The sequence below is a fragment of the Oncorhynchus mykiss genome, chromosome 27 (genome assembly GCF_057628025.1).
Source record: "Oncorhynchus mykiss isolate SJ-2025 chromosome 27, ASM5762802v1, whole genome shotgun sequence".
Classification (NCBI taxonomy): Eukaryota; Metazoa; Chordata; class Actinopteri; order Salmoniformes; family Salmonidae; genus Oncorhynchus; species Oncorhynchus mykiss.
The window spans coordinates 13,581,914-13,605,839 of NC_143048.1; the positions used below are offsets into that span (position 1 = coordinate 13,581,914).

General features: G+C 43.7%; 2 protein-coding genes across 2 annotated transcripts in view; one reads left to right on the forward strand and one right to left on the reverse strand.

Moving 5' to 3' along the window:
- Window positions 1-5,718, reverse strand: part of LOC110507074 (zinc finger protein neuro-d4-like) — a 68,584-nt gene extending 62,866 nt beyond the window's left edge. The window contains exon 1 of the mRNA XM_036965272.2: window positions 5,672-5,718. Coding sequence (XP_036821167.2) covers window positions 5,672-5,703 — 32 coding nt within the window. The 5' untranslated portion in view covers window positions 5,704-5,718. The remainder of the gene's footprint in view (window positions 1-5,671) is intronic.
- A 6,628-nt stretch (window positions 5,719-12,346) lies between these two features.
- On the forward strand, window positions 12,347-23,115 carry LOC110507563 (zinc finger FYVE domain-containing protein 1). The gene is made up of 11 exons (XM_021587629.3): window positions 12,347-12,548; window positions 15,437-15,941; window positions 16,342-16,562; window positions 16,786-16,892; window positions 17,575-17,683; window positions 17,938-18,035; window positions 18,279-18,396; window positions 18,756-18,926; window positions 19,222-19,411; window positions 19,904-20,002; window positions 20,260-23,115. Exons 1-11 carry the CDS (start codon window positions 12,429-12,431, stop codon window positions 20,490-20,492), a joined length of 1,971 nt encoding a protein of 656 aa, XP_021443304.1. The 5' UTR covers window positions 12,347-12,428; the 3' UTR covers window positions 20,493-23,115.
- The last annotated feature ends 811 nt before the right edge of the window (window positions 23,116-23,926 follow it).

Sequence of the window (23,926 nt, forward strand, 5' to 3'; positions counted from 1 at the left end):
AAAAAGAAGATGGAGAACAAGCTGTGAGTTTTGGTGCAGGAAGAGCCAAGCAGCGCAAAAATAACATTGTGGAATGTAACTGTGTAACTGCATCGATTTTCCCGCCCATCACTGTGTGTGTGTGTGTGTGTGTGTGTGCGTGTGTGCGTGTGTGCGTGTGTGTGTGTGTGCGTGTGTGTGTGTGTGCGTGTGTGCGTGTGTGTGTGTGTGCGAGTGTGTGTGTGCGTGCAGATGTGTGTGGAGAGAGAGAATGCATCTGTACAGCAGGTGTGTCCATGTATCTATAGGTCTGTGTTTGGTATGTTTTGTATTCATCTGCATGTTACCGTAACTACCTTGTTGCCATGTTACAGGCCTCTGGTTTTGCATAAAGTGAAATATCTGTGTGTCTGTCTATGTGAGTGTATTCTACAGGACAGTGTTTCCCAACTCCAGTCCCCCAGTACCCACAACAGTACACATTTTGCACCGTAGCCCTGGACAAGCACATCTGATTCAACTTGTCAACTAATCATCAAGCCCTCAGTGAGTTGAATCAGGTTTGTTTGTCCAGGGCTTAGTTTAGTTCATTCATTCGACCATTTGAAGAAAAAAAACAAGCACGCGTAAAACTTGAAAAAGCCGTAGGATAACACACACTAAAGTCTGGGACTTATTTCCATTGTGGTCCTCTTGAAACAAGATGGCTAGGCCAGATCTACAACAAAGGCGTGTCCTGTTAGGGGTAGTCAAGGACTGGAGTCGGACAACACTGCTACAGCTGGGTGTTGCTGATGCTGTGAGTCTGTTTATGCACAATACATATTCCTTGTGTGTCTGTATATTGTGTGTCTGTGCGTTCGTGTCTGGAGCTTGTGTGTGTAAAGCATGTGTTTGTGTATTCTGCGTGTATGTGTTTGTATATTCTGTGTGTTTGTGTTTGTATATTCTGTGTGTTTGTGTTTGTATATTCTGTGTATTTGTGTTTGTATATTCTGTGTATTTGTCTTTGTATATTCTGTGTATATGTACCGTGAGTCGGAGTGTGCATTTCGGGCAGTACATCAGGGCATGGCAATCCAGCCACCGTGGCTGAACACTGGTCCTTCAGGTGAGATTTATTGACTCTGCACTTTTGCTGTTATTACGTGGATGGATCCTTCCTCCCTTCTCGCTCTCTCTCCTCTCCCTCTCGTTCTCTCTCCAACATTATTAACGTGCTGCATGAGGAAATACTAATTTGCTTCACATGACTCCACCCACCAGTTTCTAGCAGAGATCCATACCAGTGGCCAGAGACAACGGAACTACAGGAATTACCTCAGAGGAAATAGTGTTCTGTAGAATGGGACTACTGCATAATGTACAGAATTCTGTCTGTCTGTCTGTCTGTCTGTCTGTCTGTCTGTCTGTCTGTCTGTCTGTCTGTCTGTCTGTCTGTCTGTCTGTCTGTCTGTCTGTCTGCCTGCCTGCCTGCCTGCCTGCCTGCCTGTCTGTCTGCCTGCCTGCCTGCCTGCCTGTCTATCTGTCTGTCTGTCTATCTGTCTGTCTGTCTGTCGGTCTGTGAGAATAAGAGTGTAGTGATGACCAGAGACTGGGATTAGAGGAATGTTTCGGGAGAGGACAAGCAGGAATACTTTGAGATTATTGTAGGACTGTTAAGGATGCCCGTAGAAGTAGATTGTTATGCCATGTGGACGTCACAGGAGGTTGCTGGCACCTTAATTGCGGAGGATGGGCTTGTGGTAATGGCTGGAGCGGAATCTTTGGAATGGAATGAAATACATTAAACACGTGGTTTCCATGGTTTCCATGCGCTTGATGCCATTCCATTTGCCCTGTTCCGGACATTATTATGAGCCGTCCTCCCCTCAGCAGCCTCCACTGGTGGATGTCCACAACACTCGCTTTACCACTGATCAAAATGTCTACAAACACTAGTGACATGATTTCTTCCACTGGGGTTTCTTCCCCGTGATGTATAAGGAGGGACCTTCTCTCTGTGCCATGCAAATGTGCAATGCAATTCAAGCATGTTTATTGCTGCCGCCTATTCTGTGCAGTCAGTTGCATTGCATGCACTGCACCAAGCCCATCTTCTGTCAGCGGATACCTTGCATCGCCCTGTTCGTTCCATCCCTACCTGCCATGGTCACAGTCTCAGTCAATGACAATAAAGCAAAGGTACCATGTTTATAACCCCAAAGCATTTTTTGCACACAAAACAAAAATTGCCAAAAGGCATCCATCCAAATACATGCATGTTTGGAATGACGTCCTCGCTCTCCTCTCTTCTTCATTCAACCCTTTCATTACCCTTCATTACCCTCATTATTACACGTCTGTCTTCCTTTCAGTCAGCCTGAATCGGACTATTTTAGGGGATCTTCTGAATGTTCCCAGTCACACAGCTAGATCCATGTCCCGACCGTCCCCCCACAGTCGTATGCCTTATCCAAATGACCCTACTACTCCAGCACCAGTCAAACTATGTTGGACAACATGGCTGATGACTCATAGCCCTCTCATTGCTGTGCATGGCATACTGGAACTACTTCCTGTGTCTTTCTTGCACATCCAATGGAGGTTTCCTAAGTGAAATATTCTAATAGCCTCCTTGGCCACTACTGTAAAGGGCCGTTGTAGTTCCTATTCTCCCTGTCCTGAACTACAACTTGACTACAGCTGGTGACCATATTGGATCCCAAAGCACAGGGAAGTGACTGACAGTCGGTTAGGTAGCAATGGAGAAATAGGTCATAGAGCTAAAAATACGTATCTGTGTCCCTCTCTAGTCTTCCCATGAAGACAAAGAGAAGAACGTCTATGTGGGAAAAAGGGGGACTGATGGCAATAAACCAGAAAAGAAATTCCCAAACAAAAAGAGAGGGAGAGAGCGAGAGGAGTGAGAGAGAGAGGAGAGAGAGAGAGAGAGAAGAGAGAAGAGAGCGAGAGAGAGAGAGAGAGAGAGAGAGAGAGAGAGAGAGAGAGAGAGAGAGAGAGAGAGAGAGAGAGAGGGAGAGGATGCTCAGGCTCCAGTGAACTCAGCAGGCCTGGCTGTTCCTTTAAACAGTGCCTGAGCACAGAATTATGTGGAATTAATTTCCCTCGATTCAGTCAGGCACGGCAGAATAAGAATAACTATCACAACAGTCAGTCAGCATATGGCCTCCTTCTCCAAGTAGACTGACAGAATGAAAGGTTGGGGGGGGGGGGCAGACAATGGAGGAAGAGAGAAAGAGTTAAAAACAAAGAGACATGATATGGGCAAGGGGTAGGTGTGAGGATGGATGGCAAGAGAATGAACGGAGAGAGGGACCCCTAAAGAACTGAGAATTTAGCTGTGAGTCAGGGATGGCAATATGAGGGAAGCAAGGGGTGGGTGACAGAGAGAGAGAAACAGAGCAAGCGAAAGAGAGAGAGAGAGAAGAAGAGTAGCAGAGAGATTAAAGGAGGACTATTGGAGAGGTTAGGGGAATGCCCAGTAGATTGATGGTTCCCAGAGGATGTGCTTACACACACTGAACTCTTTGAACCTCTGAGATGCATTGGACAACATTTGAGTAGTGAGCTCCGAAAACTCTAAATCAGTGTTGTCCTCAATAACTAGTGCATTCAGTAGGCTAGATACCATTATATAAGCAGCGGAGCAGTGGTAGAGGGTATTAACTAGACCCTTACTGAGAAACATTCAAGTCAGAATTAATCAGTTCCTAGTCCATTGATGGCTCCTATCCCATGCCATTCCCTTTGCTCACCCTCATTCCTATTTTTCAGGCAAATAAGTCAAACGAATCCCCTTGAAATGGCCTTGCAAAGGCCTCTGGGAGTGTCTATGTCCCCACTTGTTCCCAGTAATTGAGCAGCCAGAGACCAAAAGAAAGGAACTCAGCCGCGCGCGCATCACTGGGAGAGCAGATATGCGCGGGGTTGCTAAAACACTGCCATGACATGGAACTCACAACTAATAACTGATAAATGACCAAATGGGTGGTAGGCTACTGTTGGTTCGCCTAAACAGTGTGTGACTGTGTGAATTCTGTCTGCTTTCAGGACAAGATCCAAATAGTCGTCTTAAAATGTATTTAAAAACAGCAACAGCAAAAGCAACAAATGCATTTAAAATGTTCTAGTTACTCTCGTTAACAATGGGGCAGCCTAAACGGAGAATATTATAATGAGAAAATGAGCGGCATAGCTCAGGCCTCCAGCACCATCTTTCACCTCAGGTTCCTGTGCTGTTCACGATCAGTATCGGTAGGCAATAGGCTGATTTAATACGTTTTAAGAGGTGCAGTTTTGCCTTACTAAAACTCACACACGAATTTACCATTTTATTTACGCATATATGAATAACCCAACATTTTAGACTAGTTGGCCATATCCTATGGCAACAAATAGCCTAACTTGTGTCAGTTTCCCCAATAATTAGAATGCCATCACTGTCGCGCATCGACGGAATCAAATAAATGATGTTGAAGACAAAAACATTAATTAAAGCAGTTCACTGTTGCTTGTAACGGGCTATTCGTATACTTAAGGTAATGAATGGGTTGTCATGAATTATATGAAATGTCGCCTGTCTGGATTTCAGATAGCGCTGACTGCACAGCATCGACTGCATCTCAACTACATTCCCGCTCAGGTACCATCCGATGTGTTCCGCGCTACAGTAAGCTACCACGTTCTTTGTTAGACAGGCTGCAAATGCCTAAATTTATCCAAACAACACTCCAAAAATACATATTCGAGAGTCGATTTATTATGTTTTCAATTATTTATAATCGAAAAGGTGTCAACTGCATCTCACCAAGCGGACAGACGCACAGCCACCTTTTGGAAACGAGCCCAGGCTGAATTCCGCACGTTGAAATGTTATTGTGTAAATTCTGCACAAAGGAATCGAATGGAAACTTGATGGAATGTTCACCGTTCAACGCGACTGGTAGAGATGACACTAGTCTAATAAAAGCAACCACTCCTGGCACATAAGTTAACCATTTTATATGATGCAAGCTTACACAATATTGTATCAGGTGTTTGCAGATAGGAACGCGTGTCTTGTTGGAGCGAAGATGCGCTGCCTGTAAACACTGCTGCCATTATAATCGTAAGCACGTAGGCTATTTTGCCAAGAGGTCTGTCGCCAAGAAAATGATGTCCAAAGGGCATTAGGTTTCAGCCGACATAGGCTCCCACCAGCTTTGTTTTACCTACCTGTTTACAGCCTAACGCAATAATGTGAACAGGTATCAAGCACAACCTTTTCAAAAAAACACTGCCACTCGCTATTTTTCGCTATTGTAAGCGCTACCTGACCAGCCAAGCAAGTTGGCTGCGATCTTGTCTATTGACTAGGGACACCGGGTCATAAATTGTACCTCAACATTCCACCATAGCGTCCTCATGTAATTACTGGCTCAGTGAAATTGTTTCTAGGCATGCATAGGCAGCTCTACATTTTGGAACATAACCCGGCTTGCTAAAACATAAAGCTGTTTCATATATACCTTTCCATCGCTATTACACTCCATATAAATATTTGTAAATTGCTATATAATAGCGATGTAGCCTATAGGAACGATACTTCTTTCGGATGCATAAAATTGTCAACGATTACCTAGGCTACATGGACTGACAGCATCCACAAATGTATCCCTAAAAATGTCAAAGATAAAATGTATGCACTTACGATTTCAGGGGGTTCTGTACCACTGTGGCCATTTTGATATAGTATGATAGATACAATGTAACACTGCAGATCCCGGTATTGCACATGTAATATACCAGCAATTTCAATTTCATTCATTCTCTGGGGCTGCGGCTGGAGCTGCCAGCCAATAGGAGCGAGAACGCTCAGTGACAGGTCTGGGGAAATGTAGTTTTTGCACATGTCACTATGTAACATGCTGGGAGTCAATGCACTACAACTACCAGTATGTATCGCGGTCAACTGTATAACGGTCCCGCCTTGGACTTCTATGGGTAAGCCAAACCGTCTACTGTAATGTCAAGGTTGGTGTGCTACTGGACTGTCAGTCTGTAGCTGCCATTCTAATTGATGCATTGTTTCCTTGTCTTGCAGATATAGAAATACATTTTAAGGGCGAGGCTGTATGCGCACCATCTCTCAGAGAGGATGCCACAAGGAGTTCTGTTCAGTTTCAACATAATAATAGCACATTTTTGAAATAATGTTTCAAATATAAGATGCTAAATGGTAGATTTATGTTTCACCAACATCAGAATTGCACCCTGTCTTGGACAGTGCCCAGGTTGGAATGTAAGGTGAATTACATATGACTTTTTTTTTGTCATTTTTATGTCATAAATCAATTGTGCAAGATTCTACTACATAGAGTTTACTGTTCGTGCTGGACTCATTTCCAACATTAACATCAGTGATAACCTTCACACCCCAAATGTTCCAAGAATTTGAATCCAATATCATTTTGAGATCTACTTTTGGACAGCTTTCGAATACACTAAAGGGTATTTTACTTAATCCTGTTAGACTGAATTTAGCAAGAGAGAGAAAGGGGGAGGGTGTTCTGGAAGAGGGATAACTAAGATGTGTTGATAGGCCAATTGATAATGATATAATCTATTCTAGGTGAGCCGATGCTGAAGAGGTTTAATAATTGATCGTTTTGGGAGACAGTGGAGTAGGGAAGATAATTGATTATTTTAGGAGTTGCCTCATCTGTTGAACCAAGACAGTGGGCACAGCAGTGATGGAATTTCTCTCCATTTCAGTTTAGCAGCAGTGGCGCCACTGAAGCCACTCTGTGATGTGATATTTATACAGTTGAAGTCAGAAGTTTACATACACTTAGGTTGGAGTCATTAAAACTTGTTTTTCAACAACGCCACAAATTTCTTGTTAACAAACTATAGTTTTGGCAAGTCGGTTAGGACATCCACTTTGTGCATGACACAAGTGATTTAACCAACAATTGTTTACAGACAGATTATTTCACTTACAATTCACTGTATCACAATTCCAGTGGGTCAGAAGTTACACTAAGTTGACTGCCTTTAAACAGCTTGGAAAATTCCAGAAAATGATGCCATGGATTTAGAAGCTCCTGGTAGGCTAATTGACATAGTTTGAGTCAATTGGAGGTGTACCTGTGGATGCATTTCAAGGCCAACCTTCAAACGCAGTGCCTCTTTGCATGACATCATGGGAAAATCAAAAGAAATCAGCCAAGACCTCCACAAGTCTGGTTCATCCTTGGGAGCAATTTCCAAACGCCTGAAGGTACCACATTTATCTGTACAAACAATAGTGCGCACGTATAAACACCATGGGACCATGTAGCCGCTCAGGAAGGAGACGCGTTCTGTCTCCTAGAGATGAACGTACTTTGGTGTGAAAAGTGCAAATCAAATCATAAAGGACCTTGTGAAGATGCTGGAGGAAACAGGTACAAAAGTATCTATATCCACAGTAAAATTAGTCCTATATCGACATCCTCTGAAAGGCCGCTCAGCAAGGAAGAAGCCACTGCTCCAAAAACAGCCGTTAAAAAAGCCAGACTACGGTTTGCAACTGCACATGGGGACAAAGATCATACTTTTTGGAGAAATATCCTCTGGTCTGATGAAAGAAAAATAGAACCGTTTGGCCATAACGACCATCGTTATGTTTGGAGGAAAAAGGGGGATGTTTGCAAGCCAAAGAACACCATCCCAACCGTGAAGCACGAGTGTGGCAGCATCATGCTGTGGGGGTGCTTTGCTGCAGGAGGGACTGGTGCACTTCACAAAATAGATGGCTTCATGAGGTAGGAAAATTATGTGGATATATTGAAGCAACATCTCAAGACATCAGTCAGGAATTAAAGCTTGGTCGCAAATGGGTCTTCCAAATGGACAATGACCCCAAGCATACTTCCAAAGTTGTGGCAAAATGGCTTAAGGACAACAAAGTCAAGGTATTGGAGTGGCCATCACAAAGCCCTGACTTCAATCCTATAGAAAATTTGTGGGCAGAACTGAAAAAGTGTGTGCGAGCAAGAAGGCCTACAAACCTGACTCAGTTACACCAGCTCTCTGGAGGAATGGGTCATAATTCACCCAACGTATTGTGGGAAGCTTGTGGAAGGCTACCTGAAACGTTTGACCCAAGTTAAACAATTTAAAGCCAATGCTGCCAAATACTAATTGAGTGTATGTACATTTCTGACCCACTGGGAATGTGAATGAAAGAAATAAAAGCTGTAATAAATCATTCTCTATTATTCTGACATTTCACATTCTTAAAATAAAGTGGTGATCCTAACTGACATAAGACAGGGAATTTTTACTAGAATTAAAAGTCAGGAATTGTGAAAAACTGAGTTTAAATGTACTTGGCTAAGGTGTATGTAAACTTACGACTTCAACTGTACATCTCTGTTAACAAATATTTAATGAACATTAGCAAGTTCAGTCTATGGAAGGACTATTCCAATAAATATACCCAGGCACAAAACGTTCTGAATTTACTGTGGAGTGCATGTCATACCGAGAAAAAGAGCATTAACTGCACATTCGGTCAAAAATGTGTTACTGGCATTTTTGATACATTCAACACATGCTTTATCACGTGGAAAAATATCTTGCCTCCATTGTGTTGTGTTATGGAGAAAATGGGAGGTCATTTTTACAGTAACTGCAAAAAAAGTTACAGTGAAACCAAGAACAAAGGCAGTAACTGCAATCACTAACGTCAGTCACTGCTTTTTACCTTGGTGAAACCAAGCTTTGGGCTACAGTGTCTACGGTTTACCTTGGTGAAACCAAGCTTTGGGCTACAGTGTCTACGGTTTACCTTGGTTTTATTGCTTGCTCTTTGCTGATACAAGTATCAAACTACACTACATGACCAAAAATATGTGGACACCTGCTCGTCGAACATCTCATTCTAAAATCATGGGCATTAACATGGAGTTGGTCCCCCCTTCGCTGCTTTAACAGCCTCCACTCTTCTGGGAAGGTTTTCCACTAGATGTTGCGACATTGCTGCAGGGACTTACTTCCATTCAGGCACAAGATCGTTATTGAGGTCAGGCACTGATGTTGGGCGATTAGGCCTGGCTTTCAGTCAGAGTTCCAATTCATCCCAAAGGTGTTCGATGGGGTTGATGTCACGATTCTGTGCAGGCCAGTCAAGTTCCTCCACACTGATTTAGACAAACCATTTCTGTATGGAACTCACTTTGTGCACAGTGGCATTGGAATGCTGAAACATGAAAGGGCCTTCCCCAAACTGTTACCACAAGTTGGAAGCGCAGAATCGTCTAGAATGTTATTGTATGCTGTAGCATTAAGATTTCGCTTCACTGGAACTAAGGGGCCTAGCCAGAACCATGAAAGACCATTATTCCTCTTCCACCAAACTTTACAGTTGGTACTATGCATTCGGGCAGGTAGCGTTCTCCTGGCATCTGCTTAACTCAGATTCGTTCATCGGACTGCCAGAGGGTGAAGTGTGATTCATCACTCCATAGAACATGTTCACTGCTCCAGTGTCCAATGGCGGTGAGCTTTACACCACTCCAACCGTCACTTGGCTTTGCGCATGTTGATGTTTGGCTTGTGTGCGGCCATGGAAACCCATTTGTTGAAGCTCCCAACAAACAGTTATTGTGCTGATGTTGCTTCCAGAGGCAGTTTGGAACTCGGCAGTGAGTGTTGCAACTGAAGACAGGCGATTTGTACGGGCTTCAGCATTCGGCGATCAAGTTCTTTTAGCTTGTGTGGACTACCACTTCGCAGACCCGTTGTTGCTCCTAAACGTTTCCACTTCACAATAACAGCACTTACAGTTGCCCGGGGTCAGCTCTAGCAGGTCAGAAATTTGACGGACTGACTTGTTGGAAAGGTGGCATCCTATGACAGGGCCATGTTGAAAGTCACTGTGCTCTTCAGTAAGGCCATTCTACTGCCAATGTTTGTCTATGGAGATTGCATGGCTGCATGCTCAACTTGTGTTAAACTTAACTTCTGAACACCTCCAAATCAAAGGTCATGTGGTTTGATAAGAAGAATGCCCCTCTCCTACCTCTGAGGGTTTAGAGCTTGAGGTCGTCACCTCATACAAGTACTTGGGAGTATGGCTAGACGGTACACTGTCCTTCTCTCAGCACATATCAAAACTGCAGGCTAAAGTTTAAATCTAGAATTGGTTTCCTCTATCGTAATCACTCCTCTTTCACCCAAGCTGCCAAAATAACCATGATTCAGATGACCATCCTACCCATGCTAGATTACGGAGACATAATTTATAGATCGTCAGGTAAGGGTGCTCTCGAGCGGCTAGATGTTCTTTATCATTCGGCCATCAGATTTTCCACCAATGCTCCTAATAGGACACATCACTGCACTCTATAATTCTCTGTAAACTGGGCATCTCTCTATACCCGTCGCAAGACCCACTGGTTGATGCTTATTTATAAAACCCTCTTAGGCCTCACTCCCCCCTATCTGCGATATCTACTGTAGCCCTCATCCTCCACATACAACACCCATTCTGCCAGTCACATTCTGTTAAAGGTCCCCAAAGCACACACATCCCTGGGTCGATCGCCTTTTCAGTTTGCTGCAGCTAGCGACTGGAACAAGCTGCAACAAACACTCACACTGGGCAGTTTTATCTCAATCTCTTCATTCAAAGACTCAATCATGGACACTTTTACTGACAGTTGTGGCTGCTTTGCGTGATGTATTGTTGTCTCTACCTTCTTATCCTTTGTGCTGTTGTCTCTGCCCAATAATGTTTCTACCATGTTTTGTGCTGCTACCATGTTCTGCTGCTGCCATGTTGTGTTGCTACCATGTTGTTGTCATGTTGTGTTGCTGCCACTCTGTTGTCGTCTTGGGCCTCTCTTTATGTAGTGTTGTGTTGTCTCTCTTGTCGTAATATGTGTTTTGTTCTATAATTGTATTTAATTTATTTGTATTTTTAATCCCAGCCCCTGTCCCCGTAGGAGGCCTTTTGCATTTTGGTAGGCCATCATTGTAAATAAGAATTTGTTCTTAACTGACTTGCCTAGTTAAATAAAGATGAAATAAAACAAGTATATATATGAAAAAATGTATACATCTGTCAGCAACGGGTCTGGCTGAAATAGGCAGGGGGGTGTCCACATACTTTTGTATGGAAACATATCCCAGTGGGTGTACCAAGCAACAAGGCAGCAACTACCATTTTGGGTCAAAGGTCATGTCAGAAGTCAGGGTCAATATGAATAAAAAAATCCTTGATAGTGAGATAACAGATAAGACATTTCTACTGAACTCATTTGGTTGGACAATTAAAAAAAAGGTATTGCCATTTTTCTCAGTTCCACTCAATTAGCAGTTACTGCTCGTTTGCTTGGTGGGGCATTGCCTGGAAACCCAAAGTTGAATTGCCTTGAATTCTACATCGGGCAGACATGAGCGTTTGAGTCAGGAAAGTTTCCTCTCACGACCTCAACAAGCCAGAATGTTGATTAAAATTATATTTTAACATACTTTGCCGATTGTCTGTGCGGCTGGTCCTTTTGGCGGTAGGAATGTGAGACAATATATCCACAAGTTAAATTAAATCTCATTTTCAAAGCACTGGTAGTTTGTTCAGATTTCCATCACCTGAAGCAGGTAAGCTAACATATGGATTTGTTTTAAGATTGTTATAACAAGGAACATTTAGCTATTTGATTTAGAATTTTAGGACCCCTTTAGTTATCAAAAAATATGTACAAAAAATATTCGAGGAAACAAATGTTTGTCTTGAAGTGTCTTTCTTATATCTCAGAGATATAAGATCAATAAAATATTTGTAATTATATATATATTGACATATACAATACTAATATTCATTTTTTAAACTGGTACCGGGCTACCTTCAGATGAGTCTTTTGAGCGTCCTAGAGCAAACCCGACATGTAGGCTACTCTACTTTCCACAAAGGGGTCATAATAGTTATGGGTTATAACCGTTTGAACGCTCCAGATGTTTTCGTGAGAAGACCGATTTTCGGGAAGTCTCATGGTCTGACAAACACTGCTGTAGCTCTGCCACCTTTCACCGCAGATAAGGAAGGCTGACATCAGCGGACGCAGTATATTGAGACGCAGCCCATGCAAAAAAACAACAACAGATATCTCTAGATTAAACCGACGGATTCGTATGGGGATTTTGTATTATTCTATTTCGACTCTAAACGGTCCAGCATTTAATTGTGTGTGCTCTCTTCCTTCGCGTTCAGTGGTTTTCACTAATCGTGTCAACTTGCATATTCACCACAAGATGGTGCTGCTGCTCAGCATACGACAGAACGCTCCTCACGTAACTACGTAGTCTTTTCCGTGCTCTGTTGCTGATGGCTCCTCCCTCGCCAATCCACGCGTTGTATTGTTGTTGTCCGGAGTGGGGGAAGTTTCTGCTACGGTCAGGCCAGGGATGGTTTAATAACAATGTCCGAAGTACTAATGAAAGAAATGGAGGAGGTATCGCTTTGTCACATGAAAACAACAGAAGAACACTCGGAAAATGGTCGGAGTTTTCTTTTGGTTGACGAACAAGAAAACCTACAGGTAACGACGTCGATTTGCTAGCACGCAACAAACGTTAACTGGCTAGGCAGAATGAAAACAAAGCCCATCTGGTTGACCAAAGGGTAACATTAGCCAGTTGTAATGTTTGTGTTAATAAAGTTAAAATATGTCACGTTGCCATCCCGTCTTGCACAACTAACAGCCAACTACGGTGTTAGTTAGCTATCGTTACTCATTATTTTGACATGGGCCTCGTCTAACCTAAGCTAACATTACGACGGGTAATGTTAGCCATTGAACAGTACTGGTAGGCTATTCTTGTTTTGTAGCAAATTCGTCGAAATGGTCGACGCGCAGTTCACTTGAAAGGAACTTTAGCCATGTAAGTATGACTAGCTAGTCAATGTTAACGTTAAAGATGGTTCGTTTTCAAAAGGGCAGGAGTATTATACCTTGATGTCTGTTACATAGATAATTATAGAGGCCTCTAGTGGCCAAAGGGCCGTTTTAACATGGGCAGCGCCATTGTGGGATTCCGCCATTTTAAAGTAGTCAACTGGGTGGGGATTTCCTATGGGTTGTAGCCTCAATGGCGCTTCCCATACTATCACAGACACTATAATGGCACATATATAAATATTAGTCCTCTATCTAAGTCTATGGTATGTCAGTATGCCTGGTATTGTTTGTTTCCTTTCAGGAAAGTCCCTAATGAATCAGGCTGTGCAAACGCACCACACTCTAGCTGCTTTTAGCAATGATTGTGTATTTACATACAAGTTGATCCCAGTTATATTGGGTTGCACAAAAACAGCCCGCAGGAATTCCGGAAATTAAATACAATTCAATTTTGATTTACTGCACCGGTGGTTAGGATGGTTGGTCACTACGACTGGGGGGGGGGGGGGGGGGGTATTTGAGACAAAATATCGAAATTATCGTTTTGACTAGAGGTATGCAGAGAGGAAGTGGGTCATCAACAGACCCACATTTGTAAAGCCTGTTTAATAATGTGATCCTTTAGATATTCTGTATCTCATTCCCACCACCATAATCACAAACCATCCTGCCCACCAGCACCATTGAAATGGAATTGTATATAACTTCTGGCTTCCTGTGTACTGTTTTTGTGCAACCCAATACAATTGGGAGCAACACTAGTGTTTTGCTAAAAGCAGCAAGCCACACGCAAGTCTAGACTGAAGCTAATTAACTGTCTTGTAGAATTGAGCCTAGCTCTCTGGAGCCCAAGAGGCTGTGGCTAGCTACCCAGTCCTTGAGTTCACAATTGAACATCAGGACCACACCTGGATCAATGAACTACAATTCCGACACTCTTGTTTTATAACATTTAGAAACATGAATAATCATTGCTTGCAACATAGTTTTGGAAACCGTTGGAACGTTCACATCAAGGTCTTTCAAATACAAAATATACACATATTGTATGCAGTTTATCAACGTTGCATCCTGTTTGCACCCGACATAATTATCAAAAGCACAGACATAATTATCAAAAGCACAGACATAATTATCAAAAGCACAGCCGTCAGCCACCAGTCGAGGTACTAAACTTCCGTCCCAGTTCTGCTCCATTGGGGTCGTTGGAAGCTGAATATGGAGGGCAGGAAGTGTAGTCTCGGTTGGCAGCAGTGTTCTCACAAATACATCTTCATGCTTTTTTGTACATAGTATAGAGCACATACACTGAGTGTTCAAAATGTTAGGAACACCTGCTCTTTCCATTACAGACTGACCAGGTGAGTCCAGTTGAACGCTATGATCCCTTATTCATGTCACTTATTAAATCCACTGGTTAAAGAAGGATTTTTAAGCCTCGAGACAATTGAGACATGGGTTGCGTAGGTGTGCAATTCAGTGTGAATCAAATCACATTTTATTTGTATTAAATATTTAAAAAGAAAATGACCTTTTTATTAATGTGTACATTTCAAATTCATATGATCCTACATTTTTTGATTCTCTGAACAGCATATTGTTAGAGTTAACTGAATTCCATCTGGTTAATGGGACAGACATGAATGGTATTTTGGACACGTGGGAAATATCTAATAAGAACAACTACAATCCACACTCTCCAGCATATACTCTCTGATTACAACCCCATTAATGCCTGGCGAGCACATAATCCTTAAGCGAAAGAGTACACTTTCTACTCAAACAGGCATAAATAATTTTCGCTGGGTTGGGGTTATCTTTGTATGCATTTCTTTGATAGTTTTTTGCAACTTTCCTAAAACGTCATACAGTTAGTATCTTGTGTATTAGAATTTTAAAAACTCTCGCTTATATGAATGTTAAGTTCTAATTTCAAATGTTTCAAAAACTGGAGCGCATGCGAAGCGTATTTGCATTTAAACAGGTGATTTGGGTATCGTCGGGACATTTTCTCCGCAGGGCTAAAGGTGACATGCAATGGCTCAATGTAATGCAATGCAATTTGAGTCACGAATAAGGGTAAGGTTGAGCCTTGTGGCTACTAATCACTATAGTCAGCGTAATGTCGCCTTCTTTCATAACATAATTGTTAGGCCAAATGGTAATGTAGGAGCCATTTTGTCCTATTTATGTGGGTTTCTTACCCTGCTCACCATTAACACATTCAAACTAAAAATATGCACCTACGGTAATAACATCTGCATGTTTTTTCTCCATACCTCTGTGCATCCATACTTCCTGGTCACCTGTGTGCCTATACATTTGACCCATGACCCAAGTTGATATAGTGCCCCCTAGTGTTCACATTAAATTGAATAAATATAGACAAACTATATACACAACACAACAACTACATAAGCCAAAATTGCTCCTACAGGTAAAGTAATTTGGCATGTATCTGCCAACATAACATCTTACAGCTGCCTATAACATAGTTTGATCTCCCATCCTCTCCAACATTAACCCAGGTCCATGATGAGGCTCAGTTCCTGGAGAGGCTGGGCTGCGGGGACATGCTGGGTGTCAAGGTCCTCTCCATCTTTGGCAACACGGGCGACGGAAAGTCCCACACCCTCAACCACATCCTGTTTGGCGGTGATACTGTGTTCTACACCTCCAAGTCCCCCAGCTCCTGCACGGTGGGCGTGTGGGCCGCCTTTGACCCCGGGCTGGGCCTTGTGGCTTTGGACACAGAGGGCCTGCTGGGGGCGGCGGCCAACCAGAACCAGCGCATGCGTCTGCTGCTGAAGGTGCTGGCCGTATCGGACGTGGTGGTGTACCGCACGCGGGCAGAAAGGCTGCACAACGACATGTTCCAGTTCCTAAGCAGCGCCTCAGGGGCCTACCTGAAGCACTTCACCCCCGAGCTGCGCGCCCTCTCCAGCCGCTGTGGCATGGACGTTCCCCTCTCCTCCCTGGGGCCCGCGGTCATTGTGTTCCAGGAGACCACCCACACCCAGCTACTGGGCCATGGTATGTACAGGAGAGGCCCAGTCACTAACATGCACCACATGCAATCATCTGTTTCTGTGCATGCATTACACAACATTTTGCTCCTGAGTTGTTAGGCAACACATTGTGGTATGGTTGGGGTATGCTGTCATGTTGTTGCAGACTCATCTGCCCAAAGTAATAGCCCCTTAGGGATAAATAACATCCATTTTTATTATTGAAATTAACAACAACACACCAACATTTTCTTATGTACGGTCAGAATCATACTTAACCGTCACACTGTCTGAGACACATCCACAGATACAGATTCCCCAGCTACTTCAGTCACACCCACACCCACACATACTACACCATTTACACAGCAGTCAGGTGGGTGGGTGAACTCAACCCATGACGATGTCCTACTTTGTCCCCACAGAGCGAACAGATGTCCCTGGCTATGCAGACACTCAGCTCCAGAGGCGCTTCCATGACCTGGGCCTGGGTACAGAGGCCTTCAGCTCAGTGCAGTACGTGGGCACACAGACCATCACTCCACCGACCAACTACTCTCTGCTCCTGGAGGCTGTACGCCAGCAAGTCAGGAACACTGCCACCCGATCGCCCCGCCAACCGGCCATCGTCTTCAGTGCCTTGCAGGTCTGTGTGTGTTGATATCTCTTTGCATTGTTGCATAATTCATTTGTTTGATAGACAGGTAATGCCAGTACTAGTGAATTTTTATGGGAATTGGGTGCTTGTCTGGGTAAATAGGCCTTTCCAAAACCCACTGATTGTTTGTTTTTGACCTCATGACTCTGCTTGGCTCCTCCCTTTCCACCCCTTGGTTTCCTCATCTCTCTCCTTCTCCCCTCCTCTCCAGGCCCTGAGTGACAGGTTCTGTGGGGAGATCTTTGACGACAAGATACCCCTCTACTCCTTCTTCCCTGACGAATACTTCACCTGCTCTTCAGTCTGCCTCAGCTGCAAGTAAGTGACTTACCTGCATCTGCTGCATGTATCTGCCCAGAGTAACTCTTATCACATGAATCAAAAGTAAATGGAGAGGGACTAACCTGAAATTGTCCAATAGAAGCTCTCGTTTTCGTTGCAAACCATTTTCCACTGCAGAACGTTTTGATACAGTGTGCACTAATGAATGGTGTATTCACATGCTGCACGCGAGAAAATAGTGCTAGGATATGTGTCCCTCCCAGATGGGTTGCCACAAAGGAAGCATAAAAGTCGGTTTGTCATATGGATATCATACCCCTCTATGGGTATTCATTCTGTACAGTAGAGTGTCTTCTTTCACTTGTGAAATTTGAGCTAGATTAGAAACCAACTATTTTCCCTAAACACACGGATTGGTGTTCATATCCAGAAATAGGTATTGGTTTAACAGGCTCTCGCTGCTTGAGTATAAAGCCTTGTTTGTCCCTGTTATAAATGTGTTATGATGCACGTCTAACGTGTTAAGCCGCTAGGAGAGAAGAAGAAGTGCCTTTTGGCCATCCACCAACATGGGAGCGTTAGTCACAGATGTTCAGCCAAATATTTTCTGTACACCTTCACGTTTTACACAAGTAACTTGGGTGTTAGGTTTGTGATGGATGGATTCAACCGTCCTTCTGATTTGTATAGGGGTTTTCCCTGTTCTCTTTCCCCTCAGTATCCGCTGTAAGAACGGGATGAACCATCTCAGAGACAGGGTCCCTCACCTGGCAGACGGACTGTGTCAGTACGCTCACCAGTACAACAACAAGGTCCTCATCTGCAAGGTCCTCATCTCCATTTCACATATGGTCTATGTCTGTGATGGGACACGAGAGAGAAATTACGTTCAGTTGAAAGCAATAAAGACTTATTAATGTGATCTGAAAAGAAAGTTGACAGTAGTGTTCTTCTATATACGATATAGGCTTGAATCCTGTGGAGATGGTGTTGAACAGTTTTGTAGTACAAGCGAAATGCATGAACCTAGCCGTAATCATATGTTGTGTGCTCTCTCCCTGATCTGGTCCTACCCACGCAGAGGTGCTATGAGGGGGGCAGGGAGGTTATTGTCATCCCTAAAACCTCAGCCTCCACAGACAACCCCTGGTTTGGGCTGGCGAAGTACGCCTGGTCTGGGTGAGTTGCCGACGTAATCTGGACTCTTTGCAGACACTGAGACACACACATATTAACTTTTACAATGGCATTAAAGATGTCCCTTTCAACCAGGGCTCTCGAATCCATTCAATGAAGTACCACTCATACACAGATATACACACACGTCCAAACACGGAATCCACTCTGCCATCGAAGCCAATTCACTATATATTTCTTCCCCCTCTCATCCTTTCCCCCACCACGGTGCCCCTGTCCTGCCAGGTATGTCCTGGAGTGTGGCAGCTGTGGCATCATCTACCGCAGCCGGCAGTACTGGTTGGGCAACCAGGACCCAGAGAGCGGCGTGGTGCGGCCCGAGGTCAAACACGTCTGGGACGGGGTGAGCAGAGCTTCCTAGTCCAACACACTCTTCGTTGTACTGATGGGCACAACATGCAAACCGTCACTCAAGCTCAATTGAAGTATCAGTGAGAATATTTAGAGGAATTTGAGACAGCAGGTTGTAATATATGCGCAAAGTCTCTGGAATATATTTAACTTTCAAAGTATGTCACCTGTCAAAGGTTAATAAAGATGACGTTACTTTCACTGGCAACGTCAACTCTGCACACTGTACTTCAATGAGTCACGGTCATCATCAGTTATGAATGGATGAACACGTACTGCCAACATGGATATCAAATGCATTCAAAGATGGCCTCCTTCTGACCGTTGCTCTCCCTGTCTTTGTGTGTCCAGTCTGAGGCCTTCCTGACAGACCACCAGAATGCGGCCCAGAGGATGCTGGATGGGATGAACTTTGTGATCCAGTCTGTGTCTGAGTACAGCACGGGCCCCACCAAGGCTGTCACGTCCTGGCTCACTGACCAGGTGGCCCCGCTCTATTGGAGACCCAACACAGACATCACCGTGAGTCATCACAGCATCATCGAACCAGCAACACGGCATCTAGACCAGCAACACACTCACAGGCTTTTTGAACAGATAGCAGAGCCCTAAGAATTGCTGTTTTTATTGAGGCAATAGACCCAGTGCAGCGTTAGTTCTAAACCCAATATATCATTATAGTGAATGAAATCAATACTCGGCTGTAATTCTCAAAGGTGGCACTGAACAGAGTTGTTTGGTATGGTTGTGAGTGTATAGTTCTGACTACGGGCTCTTGACATTCTAATCATTATTGTGCTCTGTGCCTGTCCCCCAGATGTGTCACTGCTGTAAGAAGCCCTTTGAGGAGGCAGAGAGGAAGCACCACTGTCGTTCGTGTGGCGAGGGCTTCTGCCAGGCCTGCTCCACCCGCAGGATGCCCGTACCCGAGAGGGGCTGGGGAAGCACCCCCGTCCGGGTCTGTGACGCCTGCCACCGCCAGGGAGGGACCGACACCACCAACCAGGGTCAGGATGCCAGTTAATGTTACCTCCCCCAAAGTCTGATTTAGGATCAGTGTTTGGTCATGGATGTTAATGGACAAGCTGATGTTACCTCCTCCTTAGTCTGATTCAGGATCAGTTTTTAGTCAAATGTATTTTTTATTTTTTTTTGTAATGAATGAATGAGGGTTGCATCCCAAATGGCACCCAGTTCCTTTCATACTGCACTACGTTTGACCAGGGTGGGCCGTTCTGGGTCGGACAACGCTTACTTGCCAAAGACTTACCTACTTACTTGACTTACTTAGACTCTGGACAAAAGTAGTACTAACAAAGGGAATAGGGTTCAGTTTGGGAGACAACCGAGGTGTTTGATGTGAATAGTAAGTGTTCATTCACGTCTCCCTCGAGAAAGAGACGACTCATCTCAAGGGACTTCCTGGTTGACTAGAGGTTCAAAGAAAATGTATTCCAGTGGTCCTGATGGCTCTGTTGGTCCCTCTCTGTGTCCTGTAGTGGCTGTGTTGGAGCCGCGGGGGCTGATGGCCCGCAGGGTGACAGAGGTGGCCCAGTCTACTCTAGACATGGTCACCACTGCAGTGGACTACCCTCTGTGTGAGTACGGCTAGAGTCATGTTGGGGCCAGCGTCGTGTTTAAGAAATGCATCACAAATAAAGCTAGCTAGTACACATGTCTCTGTGTATTCACAAAAACACTTGGAAACCATAGACATTTTACAGCATATGCAGATAGTAATCTACAAGTTACAGCATTTTAATATTATATTCACAAAGATTACAGTCTTTATCCTCTGCTCTGACTCAACGGCAACTACTTTATAAAGAGAGCTATTTATTTCTCCATGTTCCAGGCTTTGTGAAAGGAGTGGCCCGGCCTGACTACTGGGTCCCCGACCTCCAGATTGTGCAGTGCCACAGGTGCAGCAAAGCCTTCACCCCCAGTATGTCCAAGCACCACTGCCGGGCGTGTGGCCAGGGTGTCTGCAGCGGTTGCTCCTCCAAGAGCCGCCCCGTGCCCTCCCGTGGCTGGGACCACCCTGTCCGCGTCTGTGACGTCTGCGCCATTCGCAAGGGCAGCCTGTGAGGTCAGGGCAGAGACCTGGGACACCATTCTGCCGGGCATCTGAAATCTAGTCGGATGCCACGGCACACTACATGTTGCTTATCTTTGTTTCCCTGTGCACTGTGAGCCACTGACCTTTTAAGAGAGAAATCCAGATGAGCCCTGTCCTATGGGGAAGGCACTCGACTGATGTCCTAGAGTGGCACTCGACTGATGTCCTGGAGTAGCACTCTAAACATGAGACTGCCTCATCTGATATCGACGGCCTAAAACCAGGAACAAGAACTGGACTAGCGGGACAAGAACTGGACTTCTGAAAACTGGAATGCCAAGACAGTTGTAATTGACTGAGTGTAGAAGACTGAGAGAACCCCAATCCCCTCTAACCCAAACTACCCACTGCCGGCACTGAAAGACATTGGCGCAACAACTTTTCTGTTAGTGATAAGGCACAAGAGGCAGTCTTAAGTATGTTAATTTAGGCTCTGCTTATCTTAAAAGGGGGGCACCTTAGGGATCCATTGATGTTTGAAACAAGCACATCATTTTGAATGAATACTGAGGGTTTGGTTGGTGATAAGGCACAAGAGGCAGTCTTAATATCATTCTTATCTGTTGGGAATGGCTGAACATTCATGAGTTAGGTTAGATTTTAATTCAGGTGTGGGTTGTAGTGGCCAGCCAAGCCTTTGCAACAGACAATGCCAAGGAGTAACAGCCGTGTAACCACGGTAACCCGACAAAGAGGAGACACAGGAAATGACATCGCAACATGATCTTCCTCCCTGATGCGATCTCAGGCAGTGCGTGCCATGGTTTGAGTCAGGAAAATTAATAAAGATGTCCCATACAGACATTCCAGTTTACATTAGTACCCTCTTTCACACTGTCGTGCTGATCCCATCTGTCTCCTGGCTCGTATTTTCCTTTGACATTGTCCTTTCCAGCATGGTTCCAGCAACTCGGGTGGATTGTTAACCAGGTCAGTGCTGTACTCGGCTCACTAGTGTGAAAGCGGTATAGTATGTTAATTTAGGCTCTGCTTATCTTAAAAGGGTGGCACCCTAGGGATCCATTGATGTTTGAAACAAGCACATCATTTGAATGAATACTGAGGGTTTAGTTAGTGATAAGGCACAAGAGGCAGTGGTGTATCATGAATACAGTCACAGGTAAATGGCGTTGTTCGGCCCAACAGAGTCAACCCATTTGCCTGTGACTATTCATGATGCAGCACTGCCTTGCATGCCTTATTGCTTTTAGAAATGTGTTACCAACATATTAAAATAACAATGACTCACATATTTACATTAACTTTATTTTGATAAGTGAATATATATAAAATGTCTTTCTTCCACCAGAAGATATAGTGCGGACAGAAATCTGCTTGGTTCTTTCGGTCATGTTGCTACAGATGCGAACCAGTCGTTAATGGTTTTCTTTTGCGTAGTTGCTATGCAAAAGACCGGTCGTCTGTTCTGCTAAACAAAATGGTTGCTATGCAGGCTGGATAACGTTCGTGTCCATAGCTAGCCAACTTAAGTTCGGTCACGTCAAACATTGAACCTGGAATGACAGTACACTAGCTGCATTTTCGTTTGTTTGAGCTGTTTTCTATTGGCATTTACTTGGATTTGTCCATGATAATGACGTTGATTTGTGATTTTTGCATTGGTCTGAAAAAGTGATCTCGTCTAGGCACCTTTCACTCTATGTATGGTACTACAGAGATGGAAATTTAAGAGTTAAACATTGTTTCCAAGGTTTGTCAGGCAAGGTTAATATTAACCCATGCTATATCTAAATAAATTCTAGTCTGGAAGCAAGTTGAGATAAAGACGAGATGATTCTGACAGCAACATGAACATGTCATGATGGACTGTTAGCGGGGATCCTGGAGCCAAACGACCAGTTTTATGATAGTGTTATTTTTTTGGAAGAAATCTAATTGATTCGCTTGCTGATGAAAAGCACAGATTATTTGTAATCTCATCTATCCAGTGTCCATTGATGTGGGATTTTCATTTCTCCATCAGACATTATCTTTACAAAGTACTGGATCCTATAATACTGGCCTTCTATATAGTTATAACCAATTGTTGTTTTATTCCATGTGTGTATACTATCAGATTCTGTGTATATGACTATCTTGATTTTTTTTCTTCTTTTAATCAGACTTGTCTGAATTTTTAATAACTTAAGCTATCCCACTGGGCACACACTGGTTGAATCAACGTTGTTTCAACTTCATTTGTCAACCTATTTTGGCGTGGATAACACATTTGGATTTGCAAAAAGTCAACCAGTACTGTTTTCATCTCATTTTAACCAGCGTTGTAAACATTGAAATTTGGGTAAATTTGTACAATGACTTAACCTGACTAACAGGATGTTACATCAATCTAATTTCAACCTAATCATCAGAACTATGTATATGTTGAAATTGCATTTTAAATTCCACATCCTGTATTCAATATACAGTATATTGGGGTGGTTGAAATTGTTGAATTTCACATGATTCATATGACATTTTATTTGACCTTGTTTCAATGTTGATACTAAAATGGTATGTTTGAATCAATGTCATTGTGTCAACGTCATGCCAACAACGTAAATAAAGAGGTAAATTAAAATACAATTCAAATAGTGTGTGACCAGTGGGATGTATTTTTTTCTCTCCCAATTAGGTAAATGTAATCTCATACTGCATATAGAATATGTGAATAATATACATATAGCTACATCATTCGTTTTTCCTACACCTTTCTCGAATGTCACTGCTAATGTACATTCAGACGACACCACAAGTAGCAGAGCTAGTAAGTAGGAGGATAGGCAGGCAGACACCAACAGTACTGTCTCTAGAAAGCAGCCTGGCAGAGAGGTTGTCTCCATTGGGTACATATAGGCCATTAGCCCTGCCATTTCTCAAACCTCCATCTGGTTTTATCCAACCTCGACCTTCTTCAGAAACGTCAGGTCAAGCTAGAAAGAATTGAGTTGCATAAGAACTGATGTGACGTAAAAAAAACTCAGCCACAGTGGAGCGAAGGTATAAGTACTGACCTGGGAACATAGGTGGGAGGTTCTGTTGACGGAGTGCCCTGGACCATCACTCTATTTTATTCCACAGATTGGCTAGTTCCTGAAAGACCCAAGGTCATGTGAAGGTGATTGTTCTGTTTTTCTGTGTAGGTTTCTCAGAGAAAACAGGGTGGTAAAATCAGACTAAGAGCCATGAAATGACAACCATTTCCTTGAATCATACCAATTACAGTATATAAATGGATTTGGCCCAATTCCATGAGGAGTTTCATGCCCCTCGTGGAAAACATGCCTCCTTCACAGAAGGAACACATTATTACCCACAATTCCCATGTAATGCTGAGACATCAACAGGAAATGAGCTATAGATTGATTTTGAATATAAAGTAGCTTACAGATAGGTATACAGT

Coding starts and splice junctions, on each gene's coding strand:
- LOC110507563 (XM_021587629.3), top strand. CDS start 12,429: ATGTCCGAAGTACTAATGAAAGAAATGGAGGAGGTATCGCTTTGTCAC. Junction 17,684..17,937: donor ACAAGGTCCTCATCTGCAAG/GTCCTCATCTCC, acceptor CTACCCACGCAG/AGGTGCTATGAGGGGGGCAG. Junction 18,397..18,755: donor TCAAACACGTCTGGGACGGG/GTGAGCAGAGCT, acceptor TTGTGTGTCCAG/TCTGAGGCCTTCCTGACAGA.